Genomic DNA, 27,534 nt, shown 5'->3' on the forward strand with positions numbered 1-27,534 from the left:
GGCAGCATGTTGAGGTAGTCAGCGTTACCCTTAAGGGATGCTCAGAGAGCACAGACTGCCTCGAGTGCTGCTCTGAGACTAAACTTCGTGTAAGGATACCTTAACAAGTATGCCCAGTGAGTGTAATACGATCTGTAGGGGTGCAAGCTAATGGTTAACCTGCCCTCCTTAAACAAACGCTATCAGCGTGGGATGGGTTGTCTTATTCCCGCAGACAGGCGTAGTGCAGGTTGGAGAGTGCTGCTTTCTTCTCGGCAGCAGAAGAGAGCAGGAGAGCTCTTAGTGCCTGCTCCAACAGGCATCACGTTACTAGAGCTGCTATTTTCAAGCGAAGGCAGGAGGGATGAGGGCAGTGGGATCTCTGAGTATGTCCTGGAGCTGGTAGGGTGGCTGACCTCAACTCAGCTGTTCCTTTGATTTTCTCACTGACTGTGGTCTGAACAGGTGCTGGATGCAGTACAAAGCTGCTCAGGATAGTTGGCGTAGCTTTGCTTCCACGCTTTGAGAAAGGGGAGAGAAATAGGCAAGATCATGCTTTGCACAGGAGCTTCCCATGCGGAGATACTCTGTACGCTGAATGAAGGGGCAAGATAGTGCTGAAGCTTTCAGCTTTCTATTCAAGGCAAAACCCTAATAGATCAGGTGAGTCAAAACTCTCTGGGTCTTGCTTACGTGCTGGGGGCTTTGCAAACTCTGTGGCTGTCACTCGTGAGGCATGCAGGATAACAATCCTGCTTTCTGAACTCCTACCGAGGCAACGAGGTGCCTCTTCTCTGCGGGAGAGACCTTTCTACCAAGCGCAGTTCTTGTACTGCATGGCCAGCTTGGTGAATTCTCTTGGCTTGTATCAATGGGTGGAGTTTGGATCTCTCATCTGAGCAGCTCTTGGACTGTTGGAAAAGTGCTGGGTTTGAGCGAGTTGTCATTGTCTCTCAGTTAATGGCAAACACGAATCTTCTCTCTGCACTGGAGATAAGGAAAGCAGGATTTTGTTGAGCCTGAGCAAATCATTCTTCCCGACAGGCAGAAACCCCAGAACTCAGCATGGGAGGCTTCAAAAGCAATATGCATTGGGGTGTTTTTTTCACAGCTACAGGCAGAGTAAGTTGGTATTTCAGTTTTTGGACCATAACTAGTGGGAGTTAACCCAAGTACTTCAGAAACTGCCTCTTCGTGATTGCTTTTTCGGACTAACTTTTCCTCCCTGGCTGAATTAAGTGGCCTGCTTCGACAAACAAATGAGATTGCCAGCTTCAAAGAAAGCCATGGCTTTATAACTGTGTAGCATCTTCTGCACACAATAGAAGCCTCTGCTTGGGACAGAAGTTAGAATTTGATGCATTTAAGGTATTTTTATTGACCAGATAAAGCGTAGCTGAGTGTTCAGATCCCTCCTCACTTAGGTTGTGCTTACTCTGCTCTAAGTACATTTACTTCAAGGAAGTTCGGTGAACTTAGAACATGAAACCTGTGTGAGAAGAAACAAAAGGATGAGAGAATTTAAAGCATAACTCTTTTATTGTGTTGTTTATTAACAGCATCCTTGACTTTGGTTGCACAAAAGCTCTTGTCAACCAGGTTAATAGTAAATGTCACTCTCTAGTTAACACGTCCTGAAAGCCTCAAGAGTACACAGTGATTAGTTTAAGACTCTCTCATTCAGCAGAGTAAAATCCATAGCTATAAATCTTTTCTTATTCACTCTTTAAAAGCAACTATCAGAGAACAAAACCTTAATTTGTAGCCTGAAGTGAGTTTGTTAAAAGACTTTGCTCTTGACAGACTTAATTCATGCATGAGTATGGTTTGATGTGGTGACTGAATTGATCTTTAATGGAGAATGAGAGAAAACCGAAAGCATTTTAAAGAGGTGAATGAGATATCGACAGCCCTGAAACACAGATGGGTTTGTTTTGTGAATTCTCCGGTCCTGATTTTGCTTAGGCAGAAAAATCACACTTGGACCATTCCTACGAATTGCTCTATTAAATGCAGAAGGTTTCAGATCAGAAACGAAAGTTCTGGAAGTGTGTCTGAAATTAGGGAGTCTGGAATGAGAAGCTGGGTCTGGACCCGTATTTGTTAGGCAAAAATGCTTTATTTAGCTGTTTTGCTGGGAAATTCCTCTTCTAAGCACAGCCAAGTTATAAATCTTTATCTCCTTAATACCTTTTTGGATCAAAGTAATAAATGCCTTTACCAATACAAGGTTTGGGGGGGGGGCGGGGGAGGGGGGGAGAGTGTTGTTTTGTTTCACCAACATTCATTTTATGGATGCTTCATAAGTTCCAGTGCACCTTCCAAATATTGACAGTGCTGGGGCTGGATGGAAAGTTCAGACCAAATCTTGAACCTCCTCCTGTTGGTTCTACAGACTGTCTGGAGTCCAAAGGTTACGAACTGCTTGTAAACTGTCTCCAGAATAAAAGCCTGTGTGCCAGGACATCAGTGCTGCTATTGTCTGCTCTATTCTTTTCCTAATTTGCAGTTTCTCTCCTCCCTGCCCCCGTGGATTCCCAATGGCCTGCCCTGCTCCAGTCTTTAATTCAGTGTGGCCATGCTAATCTGTGTCAACAGAAGCCTGTCCTAAGACCTTCAGTCTTCTCAGAGATGTTAATTTGCTTTACAAAACTTGGGGGGAAAAGAGAAGAGTAGGTCTAAATTGTCCCCTCCAGAGGCGCAGACATTAAACCTCTGGATTCAGCAAGCTCTTTAAGTCACTCCACTGCTTTTAATGGTACTAATTGAAGAATAGAAGTGCTCTCTTTAGCGTTCAGCACCGTGCATCAGCTAGATGGAATCTGGTAGCAGCAAAGGGTCTATTTGCAGCATTTTTTTCTTCTCTTTGGGTCTGGCAACATAAAGATTGAAATCTGCACTCAAAATGCTGAACAAGATTTCCCCAATGACTGCTGGAGGCAAGAGAAGTCTTCTTGTGAATCCAAATTTAGGCGTTTAGCGTGAATTAGACGCTGAGGCTCTCCAGGTGGCTCACTGGGAGAAGCTACTGCTCAGGAGACTCCCAGGAGCCAGCAGGCTCAGCCACAAGCATCCCGAGCTGACTCCAATGCTATGAGTTTGCGGACGGGAGGGTGGGACATAGTCCAACCCCAGCCTCCCCCCAAGAAATTGAATTGCCTGCCCTGTGCTTTCAATATCCTTTGAGGATCCAGGCTTGACCTCTCAGGCAGAAGTGCAAAATGGTAGATTTCCTCAAGGTTATAAACCCAAAAAGTGCTTCTAAACAAACATTTCTGCCTAAAGGCCTTTTCCAAAGAAATACTTTGCTAGAGGGGCAGGGAGCAGTCGCTTGCAGCTTCCCACGGGCAAACGCTGTCTGTGTTTTCCTCCCAGCGGTGATGAATTTATCTCTGTTTAGATGGCTAGGGGAACGCAGTTTCTTCTCCTTGTGTAAACATAACAAATAGTGCCTCTGCCCTTGGCTTGTTTTTTCAGACCTGAGATTCCTGGTAGATGGATCTAATTAATCCACAAACCAAACCTCCTTGTCCCCCCTCGCGTCAGTGTGTGGCTTACAGTTGGAGCACAATGGGTCAGTGGTTCATCGAAGTGATGAAAGGTTAGCATCTTGTGTGAGTCTTGATCGCTGAGGATCAATTCAGAGCTAAACTTGTTGCTTTATCTGCTAGAAATAATTCATTTTTCTCTCCTCTCTTTTTTAATCTTTTTTCTTTTTTCCTTTTTTTTCTTTTTTTGCTTCCTCCCTCTCTCTTCCTCCCTCTCTCTTCCTCCCTCTCTCTTCCTCCCTCTCTCTTCCTCCCTCTCTCTTCCTCCCTCTCTCTTCCTCCCTCTCTCTTCCTCCCTCTCTCTTCCTCCCTCTCTCTTCCTCCCTCTCTCTTCCTCCCTCTCTCTTCCTCCCTCTCTCTTCCTCCCTCTCTCTTCCTCCCTCTCTCTTCCTCCCTCTCTCTTCCTCCCTCTCTCTTCCTCCCTCTCTCTTCCTCCCTCTCTCTTCCTCCCTCTCTCTTCCTCCCTCTCTCTTCCTCCCTCTCTCTTCCTCCCTCTCTCTTCCTCCCTCTCTCTTCCTCCCTCTCTCTTCCTCCCTCTCTCTTCCTCCCTCTCTCTTCCTCCCTCTCTCTTCCTCCCTCTCTCTTCCTCCCTCTCTCTTCCTCCCTCTCTCTTCCTCCCTCTCTCTTCCTCCCTCTCTCTTCCTCCCTCTCTCTTCCTCCCTCATAAAACAGCTTTTCTCAACCCCCTTTTTTTGGTACCAGACTACTTCCATCTGACAGTGCCATTTTCCTCATGGCTGTGCTCTCGAGTACCCTTCGTAGCCAGCAGTGATCTCGATGAAAACTCATGAACGCTCTTAACTCTGGGGGCAGATAATCCCAGCTCGAGTGTGTTAAATATTTGCAAGCACCAAGCTTGCTGACTTTTCATCTGCAGGCCTGTTTTGTGCAGCCTGCAGTTTCCAGCTCCTCGGTATCTCCTGTGCTGCGCAAGCCGTCTCGCGTGCGCGCCTATCTAATCTCGGGGCAGGTGAGAAGCTGTAACTTGGAGGGGGGGAGCTCTTATCAAAAGACACCAAACCGATGTGGAAAGGATGGTGATTAAGCCATATTTGCCCCATAATGCTATGGAGAAAAAAAAATAGAGTGAATAATCTGCAGAGCTGTGGAACTGCTGCGGTGCTGCCAGAGGTGAGCCCTGCCAGGGGGAGCTGCCCGGAGCTGTTTGTCCAGTGATGCAAGAGTTTGCTAATTAAACAGTTCACAGTGGTGTTTGGGGCAGAACCTGTGGACATTTAACCAATTGAACAATTTATTGCTGTAATTGAAGGGGTTAGCTGGTGTTTATTAACTAGCCTTCCTGTCCTGTTCGAATGGCTGGACTAACCCTTGGTCCCTGACTTGTTTTCAAGCGTCCCACCGGTGGTGTTGGCTCTGCGGTTGGCGCTCTTCAGGCTGCTGCCTCAAGGCCAGAACTTTACTTATGCCCCTTCTGCAAATTCAGCAACATTACTGTCTCGTGAGGAAAGGCTGAGAGGTCTGGGGCTGTTTACACAGGAACACCTCAACACAAGGGAAAAACGTTTTTGCTGCAGAAGTGGCAGAGCACTGGAACAGGCTGCCCAGGGTGCTTGTGGAGTCTCTTCTGGAGGCTTTCGAGACCCACATGGATGCATTCTGCCTCTGTGCTCAGCACTGCTCAGGCCACACCTTGAGTGCTGTGTCCAGTTCTGGGCTCTCAATTCAAGAGAGATGTTGAGGTGCTGGAAACATGTCCAGAGAAGGGCAGCAAGGCTGGGGAGGGGCCTGGAGCACAGCCCTGTGAGGAGAGGCTGAGGGAGCTGGGGGTGTGCAGCCTGCAGCAGAGGAGGCTCAGGGCAGAGCTCATTGCTGTCTGCAGCTCCTTGAAGGGAGGCTGTAGCCAGGTGGGGGTGGTCTCTTCTGCCAGGCAAGCAGCAACAGAAAAAGGGGACACAGTGTGAAGTTGTGCCAGGGCAGGTCCAGGCTGGATGTTAGGAGGAAGCTGTTGGCAGAGAGAGTGATTGGCATTGGAATGGGCTGCCCAGGGAGGTGGTGGAGTGGCTGTGGCTGGAGGTGTTGAAGCCAAGCCTGGCTGGGGCACTTAGTGCCATGATTTGGTTGATTGTGTAGGGCTGGGTGCTAGGTTGGACTGGATGATCTTAGAGGTCTCTTCCAACCTGCTTCATTCTATGATCCCTGCATGACCTGCCTGAGGTGATCCTGCTTTGGCAAGGGAGTTAGACTGGATGATGTTCAGAGGTCCCTTCCAACCCCTATCATTCTCTGACCCTCTGGTGGTGTTTTTCTCGCAGGAGCCAGTGTTTTATTACAAACCAAGCACTGCCCCTTCAGAGCCAGAATATTTTTATCTGAGACAAAAGAATCAATTGGGATAATGAGGAAACCTCATCAAAGTGCTGCTAGCTGGGAAGGGGGTGCTGGGCTTTGTCATCCCAGCAGAGCACCAGTTTATTTTCCTTTTACAACCGTGGGCATCTCTGCTGTCTCCATCAGCATTAAAGCGGGTTCAGCCCCAGGACAAACGGGTGCAGTGGGGAGGGGGCTTGCAGTCAAACCACTGAGGTTCTTGGGGTTTGGGACACAAATCAGTTCAGGGGAACAATGAGTGCTGGCGGTGATAACAGGCTGCTGCTCCCCTCACCCATGGGAGCTTCTAGAACTAGAACTAATTAGCTGTCCTTAAAGTGCAATTAGCAGGGATATTAATCTAGGCCTGACAGGAGGGAAAATGTCTTTCCTTGAGTTCCTTCAACAGACACTCTGCTTGATCAACCCTGGGAGGAGCCTGAAGCTATTCTCCCTATAAACTTGGGAGGCTTTAGTTTGTTGGAACTGAACAGATCACTTCTATTAATTGCATCTGGGTCAGAGGACATTAAACCAATGCGAATGGGTGAGAGGGAGGTTCACTTGCTGCTAACATAATACTTCTATTACTTCCATCATCAAGGGGGGGAAATGCTTCTCACTTCATTTGGGTGTGGGATGAAAAGGGAAGACTTTAAAGAAAAAAAAAAAGATCTTTTTTAATTTAAAAGGCAGCTCTGAATTATTTTGCCTTAAGGATCATTCATGTTTCCTCTCCCCCACCCCAACTCCCTTCTAGTGCAGATCTTCATTTCTAACTTTTGAAGCTTTTCTCCTGTGGTTGTTCTTCACTCCACTAGGCACAGGCACTTTAAAAAGTGGTGCCACCAAGGGTGACATTCTCCCTAGGCATTAAATATTAGTACCTCTGCCATTAGGACAGGCAGAGACAGCTGGGTCTGCTCAGCCTGACTCCAGAGAGACCTAGGAACAGCCTTTCAGTAACTAAAGGGGGCTGCAAGGAGGCAAGAAAGCTGGAGAGGGATTTTTTAGGCTGTCAGGGGGTGATAGGACTGGGAGGAATGGAACAAAGCTGGGAATGGGGAGATTCAGACTGAATGTTAGGAAGAAGTTGTTCAGCATGAGGGTGGTGAGAGCCTGGAAGGGGTTGCCCAGGGAGGTGGCTGAGGCCCTGTCCCTGGAGGTGTTTGAGGCCAGGCTGGCTGAGGCTGTGGGCAGCCTGCTCTAGGGTACGGTGTCCCTGAGCATGGCAGGGGGTTGGAACTGGCTGCTCCTTGTGGTTCCTTCCAACCCTGAGTGAGTCTATGATTCTATGGCTGCAGAGAGACTTTTTGTAGGGGCTTGTGGTGACAGGACAAGGAGCAATGGTTTGAAACTAGAGCAGGAAGATTGAGATTAGGCCTTAGGAAGAAGTTCTTTGCTATGAGGCTGGTGAGATGCATCTTTTCCTAGAAAAGAGGGCTCTAAAGCAAGTCTCCCAGGCCACCCAGGCCAGTCTCCTGATGGGAAGGGCAACTTGGTAAAAAAGAAATGAGTTTACTAAAGAGCAAGACCTGTCCTGCCAAAGCTTTTTGCTGCACTGCGGTGATAGAAAAGCCCCTTTCAGACTAAACAACTTCTGGCCCAAACTTGCTCAGATCAGTTTTGTTCTTCAGCTGAAAAAGCTCAAGAAATAGCTCCTTGCTGTTTACCCCATGACATATTTATGGAGCACAACCATATCCTTTCCCAACCTTGGCAAAGCCAGAAAGCAAGGCAAATCATGCTTGTGTTGCATAAAGGAACAAGGTTCAGTGGCCTTGGAGAGCATGAGCGGTGACTGAGATAGCCTCAGAAACTGTAAGTATGTCCCAGGACTCACATTTGTTTGCCTTTTGAGCTGTAAAGCTTATTAACTTAGCTGCTGATGTATCTGTGTCCCTCTCCTGATGCAGCAGTGACCCTCACGACACTGCACTCTCCTGCCGTCAGCAGGCTTGCAGCTGGCTCCGTGGGCTTGGCGACAAGGCGTAGGCACGGGGGTTTGCCTCAGAAAGGCTCAGTGTTTGCTAACCTATTGCCATCTAAATTGATCTTGATTCGACACAGATGCCCAGCATAGGAAATGACACCCTCCTTCTGCAACAATAGCAAGCCTTGCCATGGCTTTGGAGCCCGCTGCCCTCGGACTCTTCCAGGTGATTTATAGGCTTCCTACTCAGCTCTCGATCGAGGGGGGCAAGGCAGACTCCTTGATTACCCCAGATAATGCAAAACATGCAAGAGGAAGGGGAGGGTCTCGTGATCGGGATGAAGAGCTGTGATTCAGGATGCGTGGGTTCAGCTCCTGTCCCTGCTGCCTGCTCTCAGGGAGCCCTTGGGGAAGTCATTTGATCTTCCTCTTACGCAAAATCTCCAACTCCTTCATCTTTGCTGTGGAGCAGAGAGGCTCTTGTCGTCAGCTGCACAGTTGTGTGCCTTCCCCACCACTGCTGCCCGCTGGGCAGGCTGGGCAGCCTGCCCCCTCACATGTGGGCTCAGGTGTAAGAGTTTTGGAGTCTGCTTATGGAACAGAGAAGGTGATCTCACACCAGCACTCCTACTCGCTGTTCCACTTCTCCTCCAGCTCTCTCCCTCCCAACACTTCCTTTTCTCCCCCATCCCTCCTGAACCACCCAGAAACAGAGAGGAAGAGAAGGGCAAGCTTTCCCCCTCCCCACTGTGAAGTCAAAACATGTTGTTGCAAGTCTCCTCTTAACCAGATGTGGGATCAAAATTACTCAAAGTGATGTCAGCTGAGTACAAGTGACACAGTTTTGCAAGTTGCTGACTAAAATGCTTGGAATTACTCAGAGCTAAATGATTTGTTGTAGCTAGAAACTGGAGAGCCTCTGGTGTTTACAGCGTCGTTCACGGTGGCAAGGATAAGTCCTGCTGCTGCACCTCTTCACCCCTTTTTGGTAGACAGAAAGGGTGCACAGTGAAGTTGTTTGTTCATACTTGCTTTGCTCCTCCTCAAACGGTTTGGATGGTTAACTTCCTTCATAGCTCAGTTTGTGTTTTTGTTCCTATCCGGAGTTTTCATGAGCAAATGATTTTGTGGCTACGTTGTGTGGATCACACTGAGATGTTGCTCCCTTAGAAAGCTGAACTTCAGTCATGGCAGCCAAACCTGCTGTTGCTCAAGAGATACCTGATGAGAAGCAAAACCATCAGATAAATGAATGGCCTTATAAGCACTGGTCTGGTATTTATTGGAGGAAAGCTGCAGCTCTTGGCTGCGTGGCTGGTAAGAAACAAGAGAATGAATAATAGCTACCAGTGTCCCGAGACTGAGAAGCCAGAGGAAATGGCAGCAAGAAAAAGCAAATGAAGATGGATGGAACCCCAGGAGGGTGAAGGGAGACGTCCTCCATGCTGGCCGGGGCTGGGCGGCTGACTCCTGGGTCACTTCAGCTGTTGCTTTTCGGAGTGGTGTTTTGAAAGGACTCTGTTTGGGAGAAGTGCTTCCTGGCTGCCACTGCTTGCAGATGCTGCCTGTGGGTCAGGGCGAGGTCACCGCCAGTTAACTCAACACCTCCAGCGAGGAGAAAGCTCTTGGGGATAAACTGCCCTTACTGTCGCTGTCTAACCTGCTCCAAGAGAACTCCCAGGTGCTCAGCTTGCCCCTTTGCTTTGTGCCAAAGTACCTTCCCTTGGCACCCTGAGCGCTGCTTTCCCCTCGTTTGGCGCAGCAGGTTCAGCGTTGGTTTCTGCAGACTGCTGCTTGGGTTTCCTCCTGGCAGCTCCTCCTCCTCATGCTGTGGCCAGGGTCAGTGCCTCACTGGCACCTCCGTGAAGCTCACAGGGACCGAGGGAGGGCTGTCAGGGTCTGCAGAGGCAGCTACATCCTGTGCATAGGTGAGTGCCCACAGAGCACACATGGCTGCCCCCAGGGCTTGCTGTTTGTGTTGGGACATGCCTCTTGGTCCAGTGGGACCCTCAAACGAGGCCAGCTCTCCATGGCTATGGCACTTGCAGCTCCGTGGCCCAGCTCCAAAGGCGAAAGGTAGCTCTAAAACCTCTGCCTCCGCTCTGAGTGTTGTCAGTGGTGACATCAAGAGGGCACAGCCTGAATGTGAAGGTGGACAGCTTTTCCCTGTAGGATGGAAAATCAGAGTGCATTCAGCAAACTGCATCAGTCCTGTGGCTCTCCAGGGTGGGGCAGTTGCATCTAAATCATTTTGGTTTGGGAAAAAAAAAAAAAAGATTTTAAGATGCAAATAAATGGCATGAGCCAGGTGGGAGCCCATTTCCTACCTAGGGACACACAAGAAATGGGTGCAGTTGGCATTGCTCAGAGAGTCTTTGCTTCTGGCAGCAGCTGGTGAGTGCAGCTCGCAGGTGAGGCTGGGTGCAGGTGCTCCCCGGCTGTAAGAATGCCTCCAGTATCCATGCAGATTCTGGGCAAAAGCCTAGGAAGACTAAAATGCTGAGGCCAGAGGATTGAATTGTGCCAAACCTCCGCAGGCTGCAGCCTGTGCTGCTCTCTTCCATGAAGGAATTGAGTAGGAACATATTTTATGTGCGTGGATACATCAGTAGATGCCTAAAAGTACCTGTGTCTGTTTGCAATAAAAGGATTTCGTGATCTAAACATCTTAAAAATCTTAGGCTTGCGTTTTCTCCAGCAGGCTTGTTCAGGGAAACAAAAGAGGGTGCTTGACAAGACGCTGGTGTTGCTTCTATCCATTTCCTTTATTCTTGTGGCTGAAAGGAAATTGCAATGCGTTGTTAAGTCAAAAGTGTGGGTCTGTGGAGCTGAACCAAAACTCCTCTAAATGGGGCTGAAATTCCCCTTCTGATAAAAGGGAAAACTACACAGCGGAGAGACAGGATATCTTCAATTTAAATAGTGGGGTTTAGGTATATTCATTTGAGTTCAAAGCATCTTTCAAAGGGTATGATGCCCACATTTTTAATTTTACCTAATACTGAGCATCTGGTGTGGACTGGTTTGTGGTACTGAGAGCAAAAGGAAATACATTACTCATAGATGAAAGAGAGTGAGGGGGAATCACTGTCCTGACTAAAAATAGCCCTTTTTGTTCCCCCCCACACCGGTTAATATCAGCTGGAGGTTTGATTAAATAGTAATTGTCCAGAAAAAGACAATAATTGAGTGTGACTGTTTCCTTTCAGGGGCCAGGCCCAGGTGGTGAAAGTTAAGTATTGTCCTTCAGATAAGGTCCTGAAAGCAGTTTTCCTGGATGTCCACTGAATCCTTCTGCAAAACGTCCTCTCTGGGTGCTGAGCTGCAGACAGACACAATCCAGGCCTTTTCTCAGGGCAGCAGCAGCTTTCAGGGATGCAGTGCTGGAGAGTTTTATGGCTGCACTGCAGATACGAGCTGGCTCACCTCTTTGGCTGGAACTCTAACCCAGAGGCGCAGAGATCACAAGAGACAAATGTCTTGAATTAAGAAATGGGGTTGACATCTATAAAAGTCAGAGCCCATCCAGTAGACAACATGTGTAATAAGACTATAACATTATATCTAATGGGGAGGTTGGGAAGCTGCCTCAGCAAAAAGCAGCTCCCATTTAGATCAGCACATTCAAAAACCAAAAGGCACCAGTGAATGGTTTTTTTGGGGGGGGGCATTTCTTCCTCCCCTAATTTATGGATCTGATCCTAAAAATCAGCCTGGTGTGGTTTTTTTTTCAGTACAAGATTTGTGATGGTGCTGTAACAACTTCTACAGGCTTTATTAGATAGAGTCTGCAGTGAAGAAAAACCATACTCCTGTGGGGTTAACAACATCTTCCTCTAGACTTCTTTAAGGTTATTCTCTCTGAGTGACCTTTTACTCTTTAATGTTAATGCTTACGATTTGGTCTTGGACTTTGTATATTATGAATATCTAAGCATTACTTAACCTTTGCAAGTGTCCAGTGAGCCAAACATCACGAGGTAGTGCCAGGCAGGAAAAGGTTTTCTATCCTATCAGATTTTCAGATTGCTACTGAGGGAATCAGAGCAGTAGGGAATCAGAACTTCAGGGAGTTCTGTTTGGAGGAAAAGTAGAGGGAGGAGAGAGCTGCAAACAGCTGAAAGATAGGGGAGGTGCGCCCTGAGGAAGGAAAAGCTTCCTGCTTGATGAGGATTTGGGACTTCATCCCTCCACATGCTGGATTAAGATCCTATTGGCTAGGCCAGAGGCAGGCCACCTCTGCTGCATGGCCTGAGGAGAAGCCCTCAGAGAGGTGAGCACAACAACATGCCAAGGAGAGCAGCTCCCAAAAGCTTTGCTGCCCATAGCTCAGATTTTCTTTCCTCTTGCGCTCCAGGTAAATGATCTCACTGCAAAGTGAGGCTGAGCTCTCATCCAGCCAGAAACGTGACTCACTTAGACAAGCAGCACACGTGTCTCAGGGGTAAGTCTGGGGGTTGGCCATTCACCGTTTTCCAGGGGAAGCTGATCCCCTGGGTAGATGTAAGAGTAAGTCGCTTTAAAGCCACAGCAGAGGCTGCTGCCGCGTTCAGTTTGAGAATTCGGATGTCTTGATTCTGTGGTTTAAACCACTAGACCACACTCTGTCTGAAATAGGTAGGAATATTTGCATCTTTATATCAGGAAACAGAGGGTGCAAGGCATGCCAGAAGCCACGTTAGAAGTGGCAGCTAAGAACAGAACCCAGCACCTGTGATACCAGCACCTGTGAGTCACCTCCAGCACGCACCAAGGGCAGGGCAGAAAGGAAGCAAGAGATAAATGCCGAATTTCTTCTGAAAGTGAAGATTCTTTTTGCTTCAGGTAGTGTTTTCCTTTAGAGCCAGACTCACTGTTGCATCCCTGTAATCCAATTTTCCTTTTCTGTAACAGTTGGGTTTCGTGATGAATGTCGTGTTGGGAAGCTGCTAAGGCAGGAGACTGCCCTTGGAGGACATAATCCTGGTCTGCAGGGGGGAAAGAGATTTCTTCACCTCTGGAAAGCAGCCTGTAGTTCAGAGCGACTAGAGCCTGAGTCCCCTTGTGAAGGTACAGCCCAGTGTGCTGAAAATCGTCCTGAAGTTTAAGGGGGAGGCATGGTCTTTAGCTGAGGAGAAAGGGTGATGAGTTAGCTTCTGACAGCTCTAAATGTATAGGAAATAGGCACAAAATGTTAGCTATGAGTTCAGGAAAGTAGATGTTTCCCTGTCCTCCTCCATGGCAAATGTAATGGAAACCCATCATCATTCATCCCTATTTATCAATGTGTTTTAATAGGGGGAAAATGGGGTCAGTAAGGCCTCTGGAAAGAGGCTAAAAGGAAGGAAGATTGAGAGTTCATCGGTTCCATATTTTGAGCCTGAGACTTCCAAAATCAAAGGCCTATTAATCCTAATGGATTGACTTCCAAAATTCCTTGGATTTGTATTGCTGGACTTGTCTCTCTCCAGGGCTTAGCTGGATCCCTGCAGATAGATTTTCAGGTTTATATGCTGTAATTCCACTTAGTCCAGCTGTAAACTTGTGGTGGCTGAATTAATACATTATAGGGGGGACAAATATATAAGAGAGAGGGGGAAAAAAGAGTTTACCTACAACCCCCCTAGCTTCTATATCAAATCCTGCGGGGTGGAGGGGGGAAAAGTAGGCATTTCAATTAGTTGGTTGTGTGGCCTGATTGAAGAACAGCCCCTTGGCTAACAAAGCTTTGTCTGTAGTATCAGCTTGCTCCTCATCCACCAGGACAAATAGAGTGGTTGGTCATTAACGGGCTAGCCATCGGGTAGGGGTTTTGTTCTTAAATGGGGGCTTTGTCTTATCCCTGCTGTTTAAGCCCTCTCCAAGCACTCCTCACCTGTCATATCTGTCATACATTTAATTCATCACGCTCTCTGGTCAAAAGCTACACTGATAGTATCAAGAGAAGAGGAGGGGGCTTCTTATAACTTTAGCGATCAAAGGAGATTACCAAGCAAATAAGATTTTAATGAAGACGGCAGGTTTGGAAAGGAGAATTTAGTGCACTGCAAATCGCTAGCACAGAAAGGTTCGTTTGCTCTGTGCCACATGGGAGAGAGGAGTCCCAAACTGCTGCAGAAAGCAGGTTGGATACGTGTGTTGGTTTGTGGGTTTAATTAAAGGCACAGAGGGAGGAGATGCGGGGGGTGGAGGGGGGAAGAGTTCTTTTATTTCACTTATAAAGGTCATATTTTGAATCTGTAAATATGATAAGCTTGGCAGGCTGTGTTTAAACACAGGTTTGTTGCAGCGGTGACAAATCCATCAGCAGTTTGCCACTGAAACGGTGCTGTCAGGCCAGTGCTCTGTGTTGTTTGACTTGGGTTTCAAAACACCAGCCACACAGCTGAGAGGGGCTTGGCCTCACTCCTCACTGGAGACTCTCAGGAGGCAAAGCAAGCAGGCAATGCCCAGGCAGTTCCCAGTCACCGCCAACCCCATATTCCTGGCACTGCTCATGGAGATGGCAGAGTGCACTTTTTGTGCTGGTGAGTGTTTTCCAGGAGGCTAGGGGGGCAGGGAGCGCTGAAAGCCTGCCCTTTGTCGTGGAGTGTCAGTCTGCAGCATCCACAGCTGCATCCACAATTATTTTCTATTTAATCTGCAGTCTTTCCACAGAACAATTCTCCCCCTTGGCACTCTCACTCCAGAACACTTTGCTCTCTTTTCTGGTAAAGTGGAAACAACCAGTGGGGAATTTTCTATTGCAGTTCCTACTGCTGCTGGCTTGCAGCGGTCAGGTGCTGCGTTTGGAGACTGAATCAGCAGCAAAGATGCTCTGCTGGGAACATAAAGCAGTGCTTCAGCCACTGACTGGCATCTCTGCAGTGTCTGGAGCCAAACCTGCCCTGTCAGCAGCAGAAGCAGGCAGCTTTACTTCTGCAGTTTTCACTTGTAATGTAATGAAAGCCTCTGCTATTGCTGAAGCCTTTGATAAGGGAAGCTGTATCGGTAGCACGGACGTTAACATCTTAAAAGACAGAGGCAAGTGGCTGCCTGGATTTCTTAAACTGAACTCAAACCGTGGAGCCCAGAAAAGAGATCACAAAAACATGTCTGAGCTTGTCAGCCTTTACAGGTTTGGGTGGAAAACTCCAGTTCTCACTTTCCACTGAGTAATACCGAGAGCTTATTATGTGTGTGGTTTTCAACCTGGCTCTGAACTACGAATGATTTATCTGAGACGTGATAAACTACGGGCCTGCCCTTCAGCCCCGAGGAGGTGCTCACAGCTGGGCTGGTTTACATTCAGGCAGGAGAAGGGCTTCGGCATCCTTCTGGCACTGCAGCTCATGTCTTGTGTTTTCAGTTGTTCTCCAGCCAGCGTCCATCCCTTTAATCACTCTTCTGTAGCACCCAGGACCCTCTGATGCGCAATGAACCAGTTTGCTGAAGGCGAAGAATCGCACACTGGCAACTGGTGACATGAGTGTGGCTGAACCAGCAGCAGACCCAGATTTATTTGCAAGCAAAGGTGGGATAAAAATACAACCAGCACCACTTCAGAAACCCCGCTGGAACCTTGCTTTGAGTGAGGCTGGCAACAAAGACCTTCTCACCTGATTTGCTTGAACCAAAAACGATCACCCCACAGTGTGAACAGGGCCTGTGTCTAGCTGGTGCTGCGACAGGACACTGTGACAGAGGCAGCTGCAGCAGGGCTCTCCTGCTGCTAGCACCAGTTCAGTGGACAGGTGCGAGTGGCACTGGGAGCTGCTCTGCAAAGCTCTGCCCTGTAACTAGGTTTGGCGGTGTGTGCTAGACACAAACATCTGCATTCACTGGTGGCTTAAGGAGCCTCCCATGGCTTTTTATCAGCTAGAAACCCTCCTGGCTTGGTTGGGTTGGCTTTTTTTTCCCCAGGTTTTGTTTGTTTGTGTGTTTGGGGGGTTGGTTTTGCCCTTTTTTTTGCTTTTAGGCCTGCCTTTTGCCTTTTTGCCCTTTTTTTTTTTGCTTTTTGCCCTTTTTTTCCCCATTTTTTTGCCCTTTTTTCCCATTTTTTGCCCTTTTTTCCCATTTTTTTCCTTTTTTCCCCTTTTTTTCTCGTTCCCCTTTTTTTTGCCTTTTCCCCCCCTTTTTTGCCTTTCCCCCTTTTTTTGCCTTTTTTCCCTTTTTTTGCCTTTTTTTCCCTTTTTTTGCTTTTTTTTTTTTTTCCCTTTTTTTTTTTTTGCCTTTTTTTTTTGGGCCTTTTTTTCTCCCTTTTTTGTTTTTTTTTTTTTCCCTTTTTTTTTGCCTTTTTTCCCCCTTTTTTTTGCTTTTTTTCCCTCTTTTTTTGCTTTCTCCTCTTCTGTAAATTAACTAACTCAAAAACATTGCCTTCCCCTTCCCACTTTGGAAACTCTGGGAAGCTGCATGGATTCCTTTGGGGTATGGAGCTACCATTCCAAGTAGTGTGCTCCGATTATAGGTCTTCAGAGGTATTTGCAGTTCCAAAGTGCTTATGTAAAGAAGTGTTTTGTAAAACACCCTAAGTCCCCATGACAGCATATAAAAGTCAAAATGACAAAGCAGCTCATGGCTTACTGCTACAAATCTAACCTTTCAAATGAGCTCCTAAGATGCTTTGTGGTTGGAGTTTCACTTAAGGAATTTAACTTTCAAGCCACTTTCTCCCAACTTTCACACTGTCTATGGGAAACTTCAACACCTCCTTTTTCTTGTATGAAGAAGAAAATTACAGTTGGAGGTTGGGAGGATTTTGTTTGTTTTTCTGCATTTAAAGGTTTGGAACTTTTTACCCCATGGCTGGCTGGAATGTAAAACCAAAAATGAACCTTCAGAAACTGGACATCAGTTTTCCTGGACAGAACAAAAGCCACTGTGCCAACTCTTGGGGACTCAACATATCAACTGCTTTTGTAGCTCCTGCTTTATTCTCTGCATCAAAGCTCTGGATGGTGAGGAGAGAGGAGGAGGAGGGGTGGGGGGGGAAGAAAAAACAGAGAGTGAGAGAGCAAAAGAGTCAAGTCAAGCTCTTCAGAGCCTCTAATGACGCGTGCCAAACACGTGGAAGGTAAATCCCCTAATTCAGTCTATTCTTTCAGCATTCCCTGGCGGGCAGCCAAGCTAAATATTTCTGTCGGATCAAAAATGCACCCTTGTATGCAGCACTTTCCTAACAGGATGGCTCTCCTCCGGCTTTGCTGGAGGGGGCTGCTCTGGGGGAAAGCTAACATGTGTGTTCTCTTATCTATTTATTTATTTTATTAAAAAGAAAAGGGGGAGGGGGGGGAGGGCTTTATGGGCTGTGATTGGATTAACTTAGTGAACCCTTGGAGGAAGAGGAAAAACAAACTGGGAAGCTGGTTTAGCACCCCCACCTTTTTGTCATCTTCTTTTGGGATTTCCTGGCTGGCTGCCACCTTGAGCCTGTTGAATGTTCTTTAGATCAATCAATTAAAAAGGCTTTAATATTTGGGTGATTGGAACGCAACATATGGGCTGCTGGTGCGGATGTCATGTGGTGCGTGGAGTTAATTGAAATGATTAATAGAGGTGTTAGTTTCTTCTAGACTAATTGAAGAAGGAATATAATTGGAAGCATGGGCTAACCATTATTGTTGGGTTTTTAAAGTGTATTGTGAGCCTTAAACACTTTTACATGCTTAGAAGCATGCATATGGCTTTTGTTGGGTTTTCTTCGACACGGGGATTTGCAAAATCACATTTACTGTACATCCAAGAGTCAGATCTAAATTTTGTTAAATCTAAATTAACCTGGACAAAAAAAAAAATCCTCCTGTGTGCCTTGTCTGTTTGAGTAACAAGCACACAGACTGAATTTTGGGTACCTGTTTGTCTTTAGAGCCTCGCTAGACTTAAACTGATTTCCCCAGCCTCGTTGCTATCTGTGGGGCTACAGCATCCATCCTCACAAACTGACCTCCAGAGGTTTGTTAGGACACTCTTCCCTCTGTGAGTTTTGGTAGTGTACACCTTCCTGGTGCCCTGGCACACTGCAGACATGCCAAGTGTTCAGGGAAATAGCATCTCGGTCATGCTGCCCCACACCTTGTCAGCTTGGCCATGCTTCAGTTATCTATACATGGGACTGGCAAAAGATTGGCTTTGGCAGCCAGCGAGAAATGTGAAATGAGAGAAGTTCGGAGGATTTAACTGAGATCAAATCTTTTGGCTTCTCCACCTTCTCTGAGGACGCAGACTTCCCTCAGTAATAGTAGTACTCTGCAAATATGTAGCAAAATTGTTAAGCTGTTGTGAAATACAAACCGAAAGCCATGAACTGGCTGCAGAGGACATCTGGCAGCAAGGAGCGGGTACAAAGGATGTGTCTCAGAAAGTTGTCCTGCTGCACAGAGCAGCTTTCAGGTTAGAAATGGGGAAATTGAGAGAGCGTGGCAATCTCTGGTCTGCAGTCAGCAAGCCCAGGCTGGCCACCCGAGCACCGTGTCCTGCTCGCTGCTGGGCTGTGGTTACGGGTGACGTAGCAAACTTTCAGCTGGGGACTTCTTAAGAGTGAGTATCATGGCTTAAATAACTTGTGAATCTGCTAGAGGACAAGCAGTTACCTTTGGGAGAAGAAAATCTGGCAAGGCAGTAAGGGAGTGTTGCTCCATAAGGTACGTCAGTTTGGATTTAGGACAGGTAAGCCACATTTGGAAGCACAGTGTTTGCACAGCAGCCTCCTTGCCTGCCTGTGGCCACAGAGGAAAAGCTGATGCATAACTTGAATGTTCTGGAAGAGAACTGTCTTTCTGGAGAAGGGTACTTAAACTCTTCTTTTGCTCTTTTCCTTTGCACATGTAGTGCAGCTTCTGTATTTGTGCATCTTTTTCACTAGTCAGAATGTTGATTCTGCAGCCCAGAATAAACAAGCCCAGAACAGAGAAGTGATAAGTTTTAAAGAGTGTTTGTTGTTGGCTGAGAAGAAAAGAGTATAGGATGGTTTTAATATTTGAGAGTCTTCCCACACAGATTTCCAGTGATGCTTTGAAGGCAACTGTGTGTCTGCAAAGTCTTTGAGCCTCCCCGGAAGATGTGGCCTGCCTTGTGTACAGATCTGAGCAAAGCGTTTGTAGAAAGGAAGTGGCTGTCCTGTACTGGGGGCTGAGAGGAACGGAAGGCATCAGGGCTGATTGCAAGCTTCCCTCGCTCCCTGCTGCCTGGTTTGCGTGCACGCAGCCCTACTGCCTTTAGATGAGGAGGGATATGGCAGCACAGACTGGCAGAATATCCCAAATTTAAAAGAGAATAAAATTGTTGTAATTTGGTAATGAGATTAGTCAGTCAGGGTTCTGGGTTTATTGCAGCAAAGGACTGCAATTAGTCACTTGTCTATTGTTAGTTCTTAATAGCGATGAAAAATAGTAGCGTCAGCATTTTGGTCTCCATTGCCCTTTAGGATTTGGTGTATGAAAAGAAGCACTTTAGGTGAAGTGGTTGGAACAGCAGCATCCTCTCTGGCTTTATGCTGTGTAATTGATACAGCTCTGCTGAGATGGCCTGGGCCACTGAAAGGCCAAGGAGGAAGCAGGGTTTAAATCTCTGCATGTGCTTTCTATGTTATTTGTGAGTGATGGCAATATTCTCCCCCCCTGTAAAATTCATCTCAGGAAACTAATCTCCACTATAAGCAGGGCTGGCAGCATCAGCTCTTGCTAAGACAGGTCATTTGTATTCAGAAGTCCCACTTTCAGGTGCTCATAACAACACTCTCAGTTGTTTCTTACAGATCACTTTCCTCAAACACCATTTCCTCCCAAAATCTGGTCTGCCATTTCCAAGAACATGGCTACATCAAAAGTTGGGTTGGTAACATTGAAACTGTGGTGCCTTTGCTTTTGAAAAGTAATCTGCTCCAAAGAATGGCAGGGGAGGGTGATGGTCATTGATTGAATGCCATGTCTCTGCCAGAAGCACTTCCCAGATTCCCTGGATCTGCACATATGCTTCACTTATATCGGGAGCCTTGGCAGAGCAAGACTAGGGCACTCCATTTCTGACTCCCATGCTTGGGAGTATTGCTTTTCAGCTAGAAGTCAACCTAGACAATTGGCAGAGCAACACCTCAGGAACCATAGGAGGGCATCACAGCTGTCTTCATTCAGTGAATGCAGTGGGTCTAGAACTGAGACCAGAAGAACCTGTGTTTAGTGTGTGCTTACTGCAAACCATTCTGAGGCCAGAGAGTCATCAGAAGGAGCTGGTTTCTAAAGCTTGTGGACAAGAGCTGAACCTGGAGGGGATTATGAAGCAGGAGAGACTGCCTGGAGATCAGCAGTGTCAGGGAGCTGGGAAACTGAGAGTAAGGTTGGTACAAGACTGAGGGATTTATCTTTATGGGTTATGGTAGACAAAGAGGAGCAAGCTCAGTGTTAAAAGCGGGTGGGATGTAAGCCAGCTCTCATCCAAAAGCTGCCTGACTGCATTAGCATGGTGCTAAGCCCAAGCTAATATATCCGGCTTCTCACCAGGGCTTAATAGCTCGGGCTCAGTGCCACACTAACATAGTCACAGGACTTCCAGTTGGCTTGACACCATGGCTGCTCTGCGTGTGAACTCCACTCGCCACTGCAGGCCTGCAGAGGAGCACCACGAGAAGCCTGCAGATTTAACTACACTATGCTGCTGTTCAGGCTGAGGAGTCCTGTCCTGCTAGACAGCAGGAAAGGACATGTGGAATGGAGTGTGTGCCATGTTTGCTTAGATAGAAGTGCAGTGCAGATGAGGAACCAGGAGGGACTGAAACTGGCTTGATGGGAAGATTTGGCACACAGGACATGGGTGTGGGAGTGGAAATGGGAGTGACTGGAAAGGGAAACTACATGAGGGGTCAGCAAGAGCAAAGTGAGGACATGCTGGGCAAGGAAACCAATCAGAAGTGTGGGAGATGAGTTCTGGAAGATGGACTGAGACAGAAAGAGAGGAGAGAAGGACCAAACTCCACATCAAACATAGCATGAAACCAAGATGCCTGAAGGCAGTCATTCCTTTGCTTCCAGCAAGTGCTGGGGGAAGCCTACCAGCAGAAATACCCTATCCCTTCCAGTGCTTGTGCTGACCTTGCCCAAAACAGCTGTATGGTCGCTGTGAGGCAGCTCTGCTAGAGGTCTGCCTGTGGCAGGTCAGAATGTCCTGGCTCTGGTGACGATCCCTGTGGGCATCAGTGTGGTGCCAGGTCATGGGATCTCTGATTTTTCTATTTGCAGCTTCAAAAATCAGCACAAAAGCTGCTGAAGAACTTTGCTAAAGTTGCAAACTCATGTTCTCCAGAGTTTAGGTTGTTTGCCTAACCCAAATTTGATCCTTGCACATTATGATAGTGTCTTTGATTACTCATTTAATTACTGGGGTTTTTTTTGACTGGTTACTTGCCTCATTCAGGCAGCAGACAAGCTTGCCAGGGGAGATAAGCTGGGGTGGTGTAATGAAATGTTATCACCTCTTCCTTCCATCTCATTTGCTGCAGTGTAAGGAAGTCAAATGGCTGTGGCAGGAAGAAGTGTTGAAGTTCTCCGGGCAGATGAGCTGTGCTCTGAGGAACCAGGTGCTCTTTCTGCTTGTGGTTCTGACTAAGATCCAGGCCAGGTCACTTCAGCAAAGCCTTTTGCAGGTGGTCATTCATTTTGACATCTTCCCGGGTGCCTGATGTGGAGCCCTGAAAATACAAAGCCATCACAGGTGCCAGGGAGAGGGAACGCTTTGAACGCAGACAGTACATAGGCCATGCCAAGTGCATCAGCTGCTCTGCATCTCAAAATTCATGGATGGTTTTGATGTTGTTGTCGTTGTGCCTCCACACTGCCCCTGCAGAGCGAGAACAGCAATGATACCTTCATCAGCATATGGGAGAGGCATTGTGAATATCAGATTAGTCATTACTTGATATTTGGGAGTCATTCAAGTGCTCCTGTTGTGAGGAGCAAAGCAGAAAGAACACGAGACAAAATGAGTTTTGGCTTCCATTTGAACAGTGCAGGGTGAAAATAAGGCACTGGGCCTTTCAGGGAGATAGAAAGAGAGGAAAGATCCAGGGGGAAAGACTTCTGTTGTGACCACTCATCTTTCTAAACACTGAAAGAGGAAGAGATCTGGTGAGAAGAAAAAAATAAATCGATGGTGCATCATATACAGGGCACACAGCATCGAGTAGGCATTCCTGAACCTGGCTGCTCCTGCCGTTGAAGGAGTGTCTGATTTTGCACCAGAGTGGTCTCTTTTTATTGTAACTGTGCACCAGAATCACGTCCTTTTGTTGTGACTTTGCACCAGAATTGTCTCCTTTCAGTGTAATTTGGCACCGGAATGGTCCCCTTTTAGTGTAATTTTGCAGTGTTTGTCTCACTGCGAAGCGCAGCGTTTCATGGAAGGAGACTTTCTTGCAAATCAGATGGGTTTGCTGTAGGTTTTCACAGAACTTTGACTCAGCTTCAGGGAAGGACGAGCGAAGAAGCAGAAGAGTGAGGCTCTGGAAGCTGAAACCCTCCTTTCCCTGCGTTTGAGCAATCTGCACTCTTATGAAACCTTCTGAAATCTCATTCGCTGATGTCTTTCTGACCCCCAAAATTATTCTTGTGCAAATGTTGACACCCAGCAGAGATGAAATCATTGACTTAGGAAAACATACCCAGCTTGTCAGAAACTGCAGGATTCCAACAATACACTTGCAACACCAGCTATTATTTTTTAATTCCTTTTCCTTCTCCTTCTCCCTCTCTCTCTCTCTCTCTGTCTCTGATGATTTGTGGCTCGTTGGCAGATGGTGTTGTGAATCAGGTTGTACAGAATGGTTTTTCAGTTCATAGGAACCCAAATCCATGTCACATACCAAAGTGTGTGGGTGGGTGGTTCTACGTTTTTCTACTGCTCATGGATTTTCTGTGTGCTGGTGATTTGGATGTATTTACTAATTTTATGTTGACAGTTTTAATTATACACTGCCAGAATGAGATATGTTTGCCAAGTGAATTCAAGCTATGTGTAAATCTTCTGAGTGTATTGGAGTCATTGAAAGGAAAGGACATCAGAGTTTCCCCATTGGCCACCCAAAATCATTTAGTCCTCAGTTGTTGGTTTGGGGTTTTTTTTGATGATTCCCACACTAAATTTCTTTGATTTGATTGCTGAGGGAAAGTGATCTGGAAGTGGATGGACAAACCATCAGGGAAAAAAAATAGAGACTTTGCTCTCCTGTATCATGGCATTAGACACCAGGCAGGGCAAAAGGAACAGTCACAACCCATTTATCTGTGGATGTCTGTAAGCCAGAGGCATGATTTAAACTTGAATTTTAGAGTCATAGAGTCATGCCAAACAGAAAAATGTATTGCTATGGAGTTTGCTATCCACAGGAGGAGGGAACTGCCCTCTCTTAGCAAAAAAATTAGTCTTGCTGGTCCAAAAGTGACAATTCTGAGTCCCGCTCTTCAGAGGTGAGGTTCGGGGGTTGTGTTTTAAATCGAAGGCGTGGTCGAGCGTTCATTACCCCCATGCTAAAAGCAGTAAAAAACAGCCGCAAAATGGCTCTTGTGCAATGTTGTAATTTACCTTTATTTTCAACTGGCTTACACATCTTAATACATTATGACAATCAGAGTTATCAGGCCACCAGGCGGAGAGGAGTTTGTTTTGTTAATTGCTCTTGTTAAGCCTAATTACAGAACGGGGTGGAGTGGATGCGAGGGGAGGGAGGAATCTGCTAGCAAGAGGAAACTCTAAAGTCCCCGGCGCGGTGGCAGGCAGTGCGTGTCGGGGAGCCGCAGCGCGGGTGCGGAGTGCCTGGCGGAGTGTGCGAGCATGCGTCTGTGGGCACCGGCGTGAGAGTGAGGGGCAGAGCTTCCATGTGGACTAACACCCTGAGATGCTTCAGCGGGAGGTGGGGAGCCTGTGCTGTGTGGACAGATGAAGGTACAGCTGAACAAAGAACTCTGCTGCCTGTTGCTTTACCAATTACCTTTTTCTTTCCTTTTTCTTTCTCTTTTTTTAACGTTGGGGGACGGGGGAATGACGCAGGGTTTAGTTAGTTTTGAAGTTTGACGGCAGATTGTTAGGCTGGTTCGCTGATGTGACGTGCCACACTCTGATGTTATTATGGGTTGCCAGCCACACAAGGTGTGTGTTACGTAGCTGCGCGTTGGTATCCAATCTCCCTTTGAACCGCTTTCCTTCTTCCTGGTGATTGCAGCAGAGATGTGCTGCCCACAAACTGTGTTATTTGGTCAGACTTGCCAGCAGAAGGCACACATCCAGAGCGCCCTTCAGCCCGGCATTAGTCCAGGCTGTTTGTCTGCCCCACATTACGCTGCTGGCGACTGACTTACAGTGCCTGACCTGCATTGTCAGCTCCCTCTGTTGCCTCGGGAGCCTCCGGGACAGAAGTTTCTGATAAGGCAGTTTTGAGCAAGCCGGACGCAAAGCAGCGAATGATTATATAACAAATCTGTGCTCTTCTCTGGGGTATGTTACCTGACTTGTTTGCCGCCGAGGTGGTTTTATTGTTTTGGCTACTGGGCGGAGGGAGGAGACTAAACCAGCAGAGGAGTCACGCTTTTGTTTTGCTTAATTACAATGTAGGCTTTTAATAAAACCTTTTAGTGCCGTGAATGAAATGGCATCGCAATCCTGCACGGGAAGAAAAATGCTACTGCTGGTGGAGCTGACAGCTGAGTGCTGAGATGGCCAGCGTGGCTCTGAGGCTCAGAAGCCTTTTCATGCTGGCTGGAGATACCGCTGGGTAAATGTGTTTACTTTTGCCGTAGTATTTATACTAGTTAATGTGTCGCACGAGATAAATCTACTTCCTGAGTCCATCTTTCAGCTTGCTCTCTTCCCTTCCAATTGACAAATGGTTTGAGTTTGACACCGTTTTATCAGTTGAGCCCCTGCTGGGTGCTGCATGCCTGCTTGTTTCTGCTTTATCGTGAAAAGTGAATTATCTGCAATATTTTGTTACCGTCTAACTAGCAGTTGGCAGGCTTTCCTATATGAACTGATTTAGGTTTCAGCAAGGGGAAGCTGTTGTCTCCCTCTGCAAAGCCCCGTTGTTGCTCTCCAGGAAAACAAAAGATCCCAGAGCTTTCTGCACCGCAATCTGCTGCTGTCCCACTTTCAAGGAGGTGTTTTGTTTGTTGCGGCAGCTTCCTATCTTAAAATGATGAATTGAGCGGACGTGTGCTCTCTTCTAAACCTCTGTCTCCAGGGCTTTCTGTGTTCACTTAGGGTAAAATACACGATTTTGTGGTAGGCTCTGCTGTGATTTAAACTTGTTTTAAAGATTACAAAGCAAAAGGGAAAGCATCAACATCTTCAGTGGTGGTGGTTTGATGAGGAATAGCTGTCAGGGGAAGAACTCTGCTGGCTTACCTCCAGTGGATTGCAAATGCATTAGGGATTCATTAATATTAATAGTAGAATAGACACTTCCTGCAGTCGTTTTAACATCTTCCACGGTCCCTTTTTTATTTCTTCTTTTTCTTTCCTTTTTTCCTTTCTTTTTCTTCTTCTTTTTTTTTTTTTCTTTTAATTTGATTGGTGGTTTTTGGTGTTTTGAGGGGCTTGGTTTGTTTTAAACAGCAACCTGGGGTGCAGTTTTAACACTTATTCAAGTTAATACAAGGTTGATAAGCTAAAGTTAAACAGAAGGAGACCCCTGAGTGTGTGAGGTCGATCTCTAGGAGTCCTGGAATTTGGTGCTGTGCTTTACAGAAAGATTGTGGTAAATTCATGGGTGAGGCTTTCAGGGCAGTTTGCAAAATGAGTCCTCTAGGTGCAGTGGTAACCAGAAGAGGATGTTGTCAGAAGAAATTGTTCTGGGAAGGTGACTATCAAATAGGCATGTAAGGGTTAATAACTGTGTGGATTTCTGAAGTGGACACAGTAGTGACTTGTTCACTTGCTCAGGAGTGAAAAAAAGAAAATTCAGACCATCCTTTAGCCCCTGAATGTTTCGTGATGTTGGATGAGCAGTTCAGTTCGAAAAGTAAACAGATCCAAGGCAATTTTCACTTGTTTTCCATCTTATAAGTCCTGTGATGCACATTTGCAGGCTTCTGCTCTGTCACCAGCAGACTTCCAAACTTTTTTTGAGAAAAGAAAAATTGAGAAAACCACCAAATATTTTTGAGACATAAAATAAACCAAATAACACTGTCAGCACCAGGAGGGAACATGTCATTGTGACGATCATTTTTCAGTGCCCTGCGCATCACAGTTTCACTCACTGAGCCCTTTAACTAGGAGAACTCCTGGTAGTAAAGGGTGGCAGGGGCAAGCTTGTTGCAGAAAACACAGCTGGGGGTCCCAGTTTGTGAAATGGTATAGGAAAAAAGATAGGCTCCCAGAGAGCCTATCCCAAGTTTGGCAGCTCTTACTGATAGGGCAATTTGGATTGTCAGTGTGCGTCTGCTCTACTTGTTGAGCCTAATGAAAAGTACAGTTTAATCACTGGTGTGCCAAATTGACCATGATTAGCTGTTATTGCAGATTAGTGCATTGTCTGGGGCTTCAGAATTATTGATCCGGGTGCTGTGCTCTGGTGTTTTCTGTGCCCTCTATCGTAACCTCTTCTTAATGCTTAGGGGAGGGAAGCAGGAAAGGAGAGTAGGAGGGAAGAAGTCCAGATGGGAAGAAAACAGGTCCTGAAAAGACCACATAGGAACTAGGTCAGGTACTCTGAAGATTAAAGAAGCATGCTTCATCCCTGGACGCAGGAGGCAGGGACAAGTAGCATACAATTACGAGGAATTAGAACGGCAACAAGTAGTGCAGATTTATCAGCTTTAATTGTCTATTGTCAGGACAGAGCCCTTCTTGTAGATCAGGCACTGCCAATGCTTTAATACCTCTAATGGACTCTCTATTGTGGGATTATCTCTCCTAAGGACAATGTCTTTCTTAAAACTAGTTGTTTTGGGAGAGGGAGGGAAAGAAAGAAGGAAAGGGGGAAACAAGTGGCTGCAGCCCTCATCTTCCCCCCCCCCCCCCCCCCCCCCCTCCCCCTTTTCTCTCTGGTTTCTCCCATTCTGCAGGAAGTCGCTGAGAGCTCAGTGTTGCTCTTCTGTCAGCAGCGCTATTCCTATTCCTTCAGGGGAACTGATAGATACCTATTGAACATTAACTCTCTTTGCTCCACCTTCCCCAACGAGCTCCTCCAGAAACAATAGCTGCTTGATAAAGAGCAGATAAGCAAGGACAGCCGGCTTAGGAATCTCTCTGCTATCTTTATTTTAAAAGCTTTCCCGGGTTTTGCAAAGTAAACATTACAACATTTAAAGAAGGATAAGGTGTCAACTATTTAATGAGAAGTTGTGTTTAATAGCAGAGGAATTCTTCCCTCCCCCTGCCAACACACAGGTATGAAAAGACTGTTATTTCACCACCCTGGGGGAGGAAAGGTGGAGAAATGACAACTGTACTCTTAGGAAGTGAAAAAAAGTGCTCCTTCAGCCCACCCCTGCCGGATTCCCCGGAGAGCTCTGCCAGTCGCTTTTGGGAACCCTTTGCTCCTCGACGCACAGTAGTGGCGTTGCTGGATCTGTGATAATCTGTGGGTAAACATTTTCATTTCCAGCGAATGAGCTTTGTCACGGTGTGGAACTGTTGTTTTTGTTAATCTCTTTTGAGACGCGCTCCGTGGCCAGTCCTTTGTCTGAGAAAAGTGGTGTGGTTCCACCCATGCAGCTCACCCTCCTTCTGCTGTGTTTGGGCAGCCTGGAGAGGAGCTGGAGTGAGTGAGAGGTGACTTGCGCACCAACGGAGCCTGAAGTTTTA

General features: G+C 46.9%; 1 protein-coding gene across 3 annotated transcripts in view; it reads left to right on the forward strand.

The window, feature by feature from the left end:
• PRDM1 (PR/SET domain 1) overlaps window positions 1–27,534 on the forward strand; it is a 106,232-nt gene that overhangs the window by 51,925 nt on the left and 26,773 nt on the right. Inside the window, exon 1 of one of the 3 annotated variants that reach the window (XM_064170214.1) lies at window positions 23,453–23,673. The exons of 1 other annotated variant lie outside the window; for it this stretch is intronic. In XM_064170214.1, coding sequence (XP_064026284.1) covers window positions 23,668–23,673 — 6 coding nt within the window. In that variant the 5' untranslated portion in view covers window positions 23,453–23,667. Of the gene's footprint in view, window positions 1–23,452; window positions 23,674–24,469; window positions 24,500–27,534 lie in introns of those variants that run through there. One more of the 3 variants, XM_064170216.1, reaches the window with a different exon arrangement.

This window comes from Pogoniulus pusillus, chromosome 33 (assembly GCF_015220805.1).
Source record: "Pogoniulus pusillus isolate bPogPus1 chromosome 33, bPogPus1.pri, whole genome shotgun sequence".
In the NCBI taxonomy this organism is placed as follows: Eukaryota; Metazoa; Chordata; class Aves; order Piciformes; family Lybiidae; genus Pogoniulus; species Pogoniulus pusillus.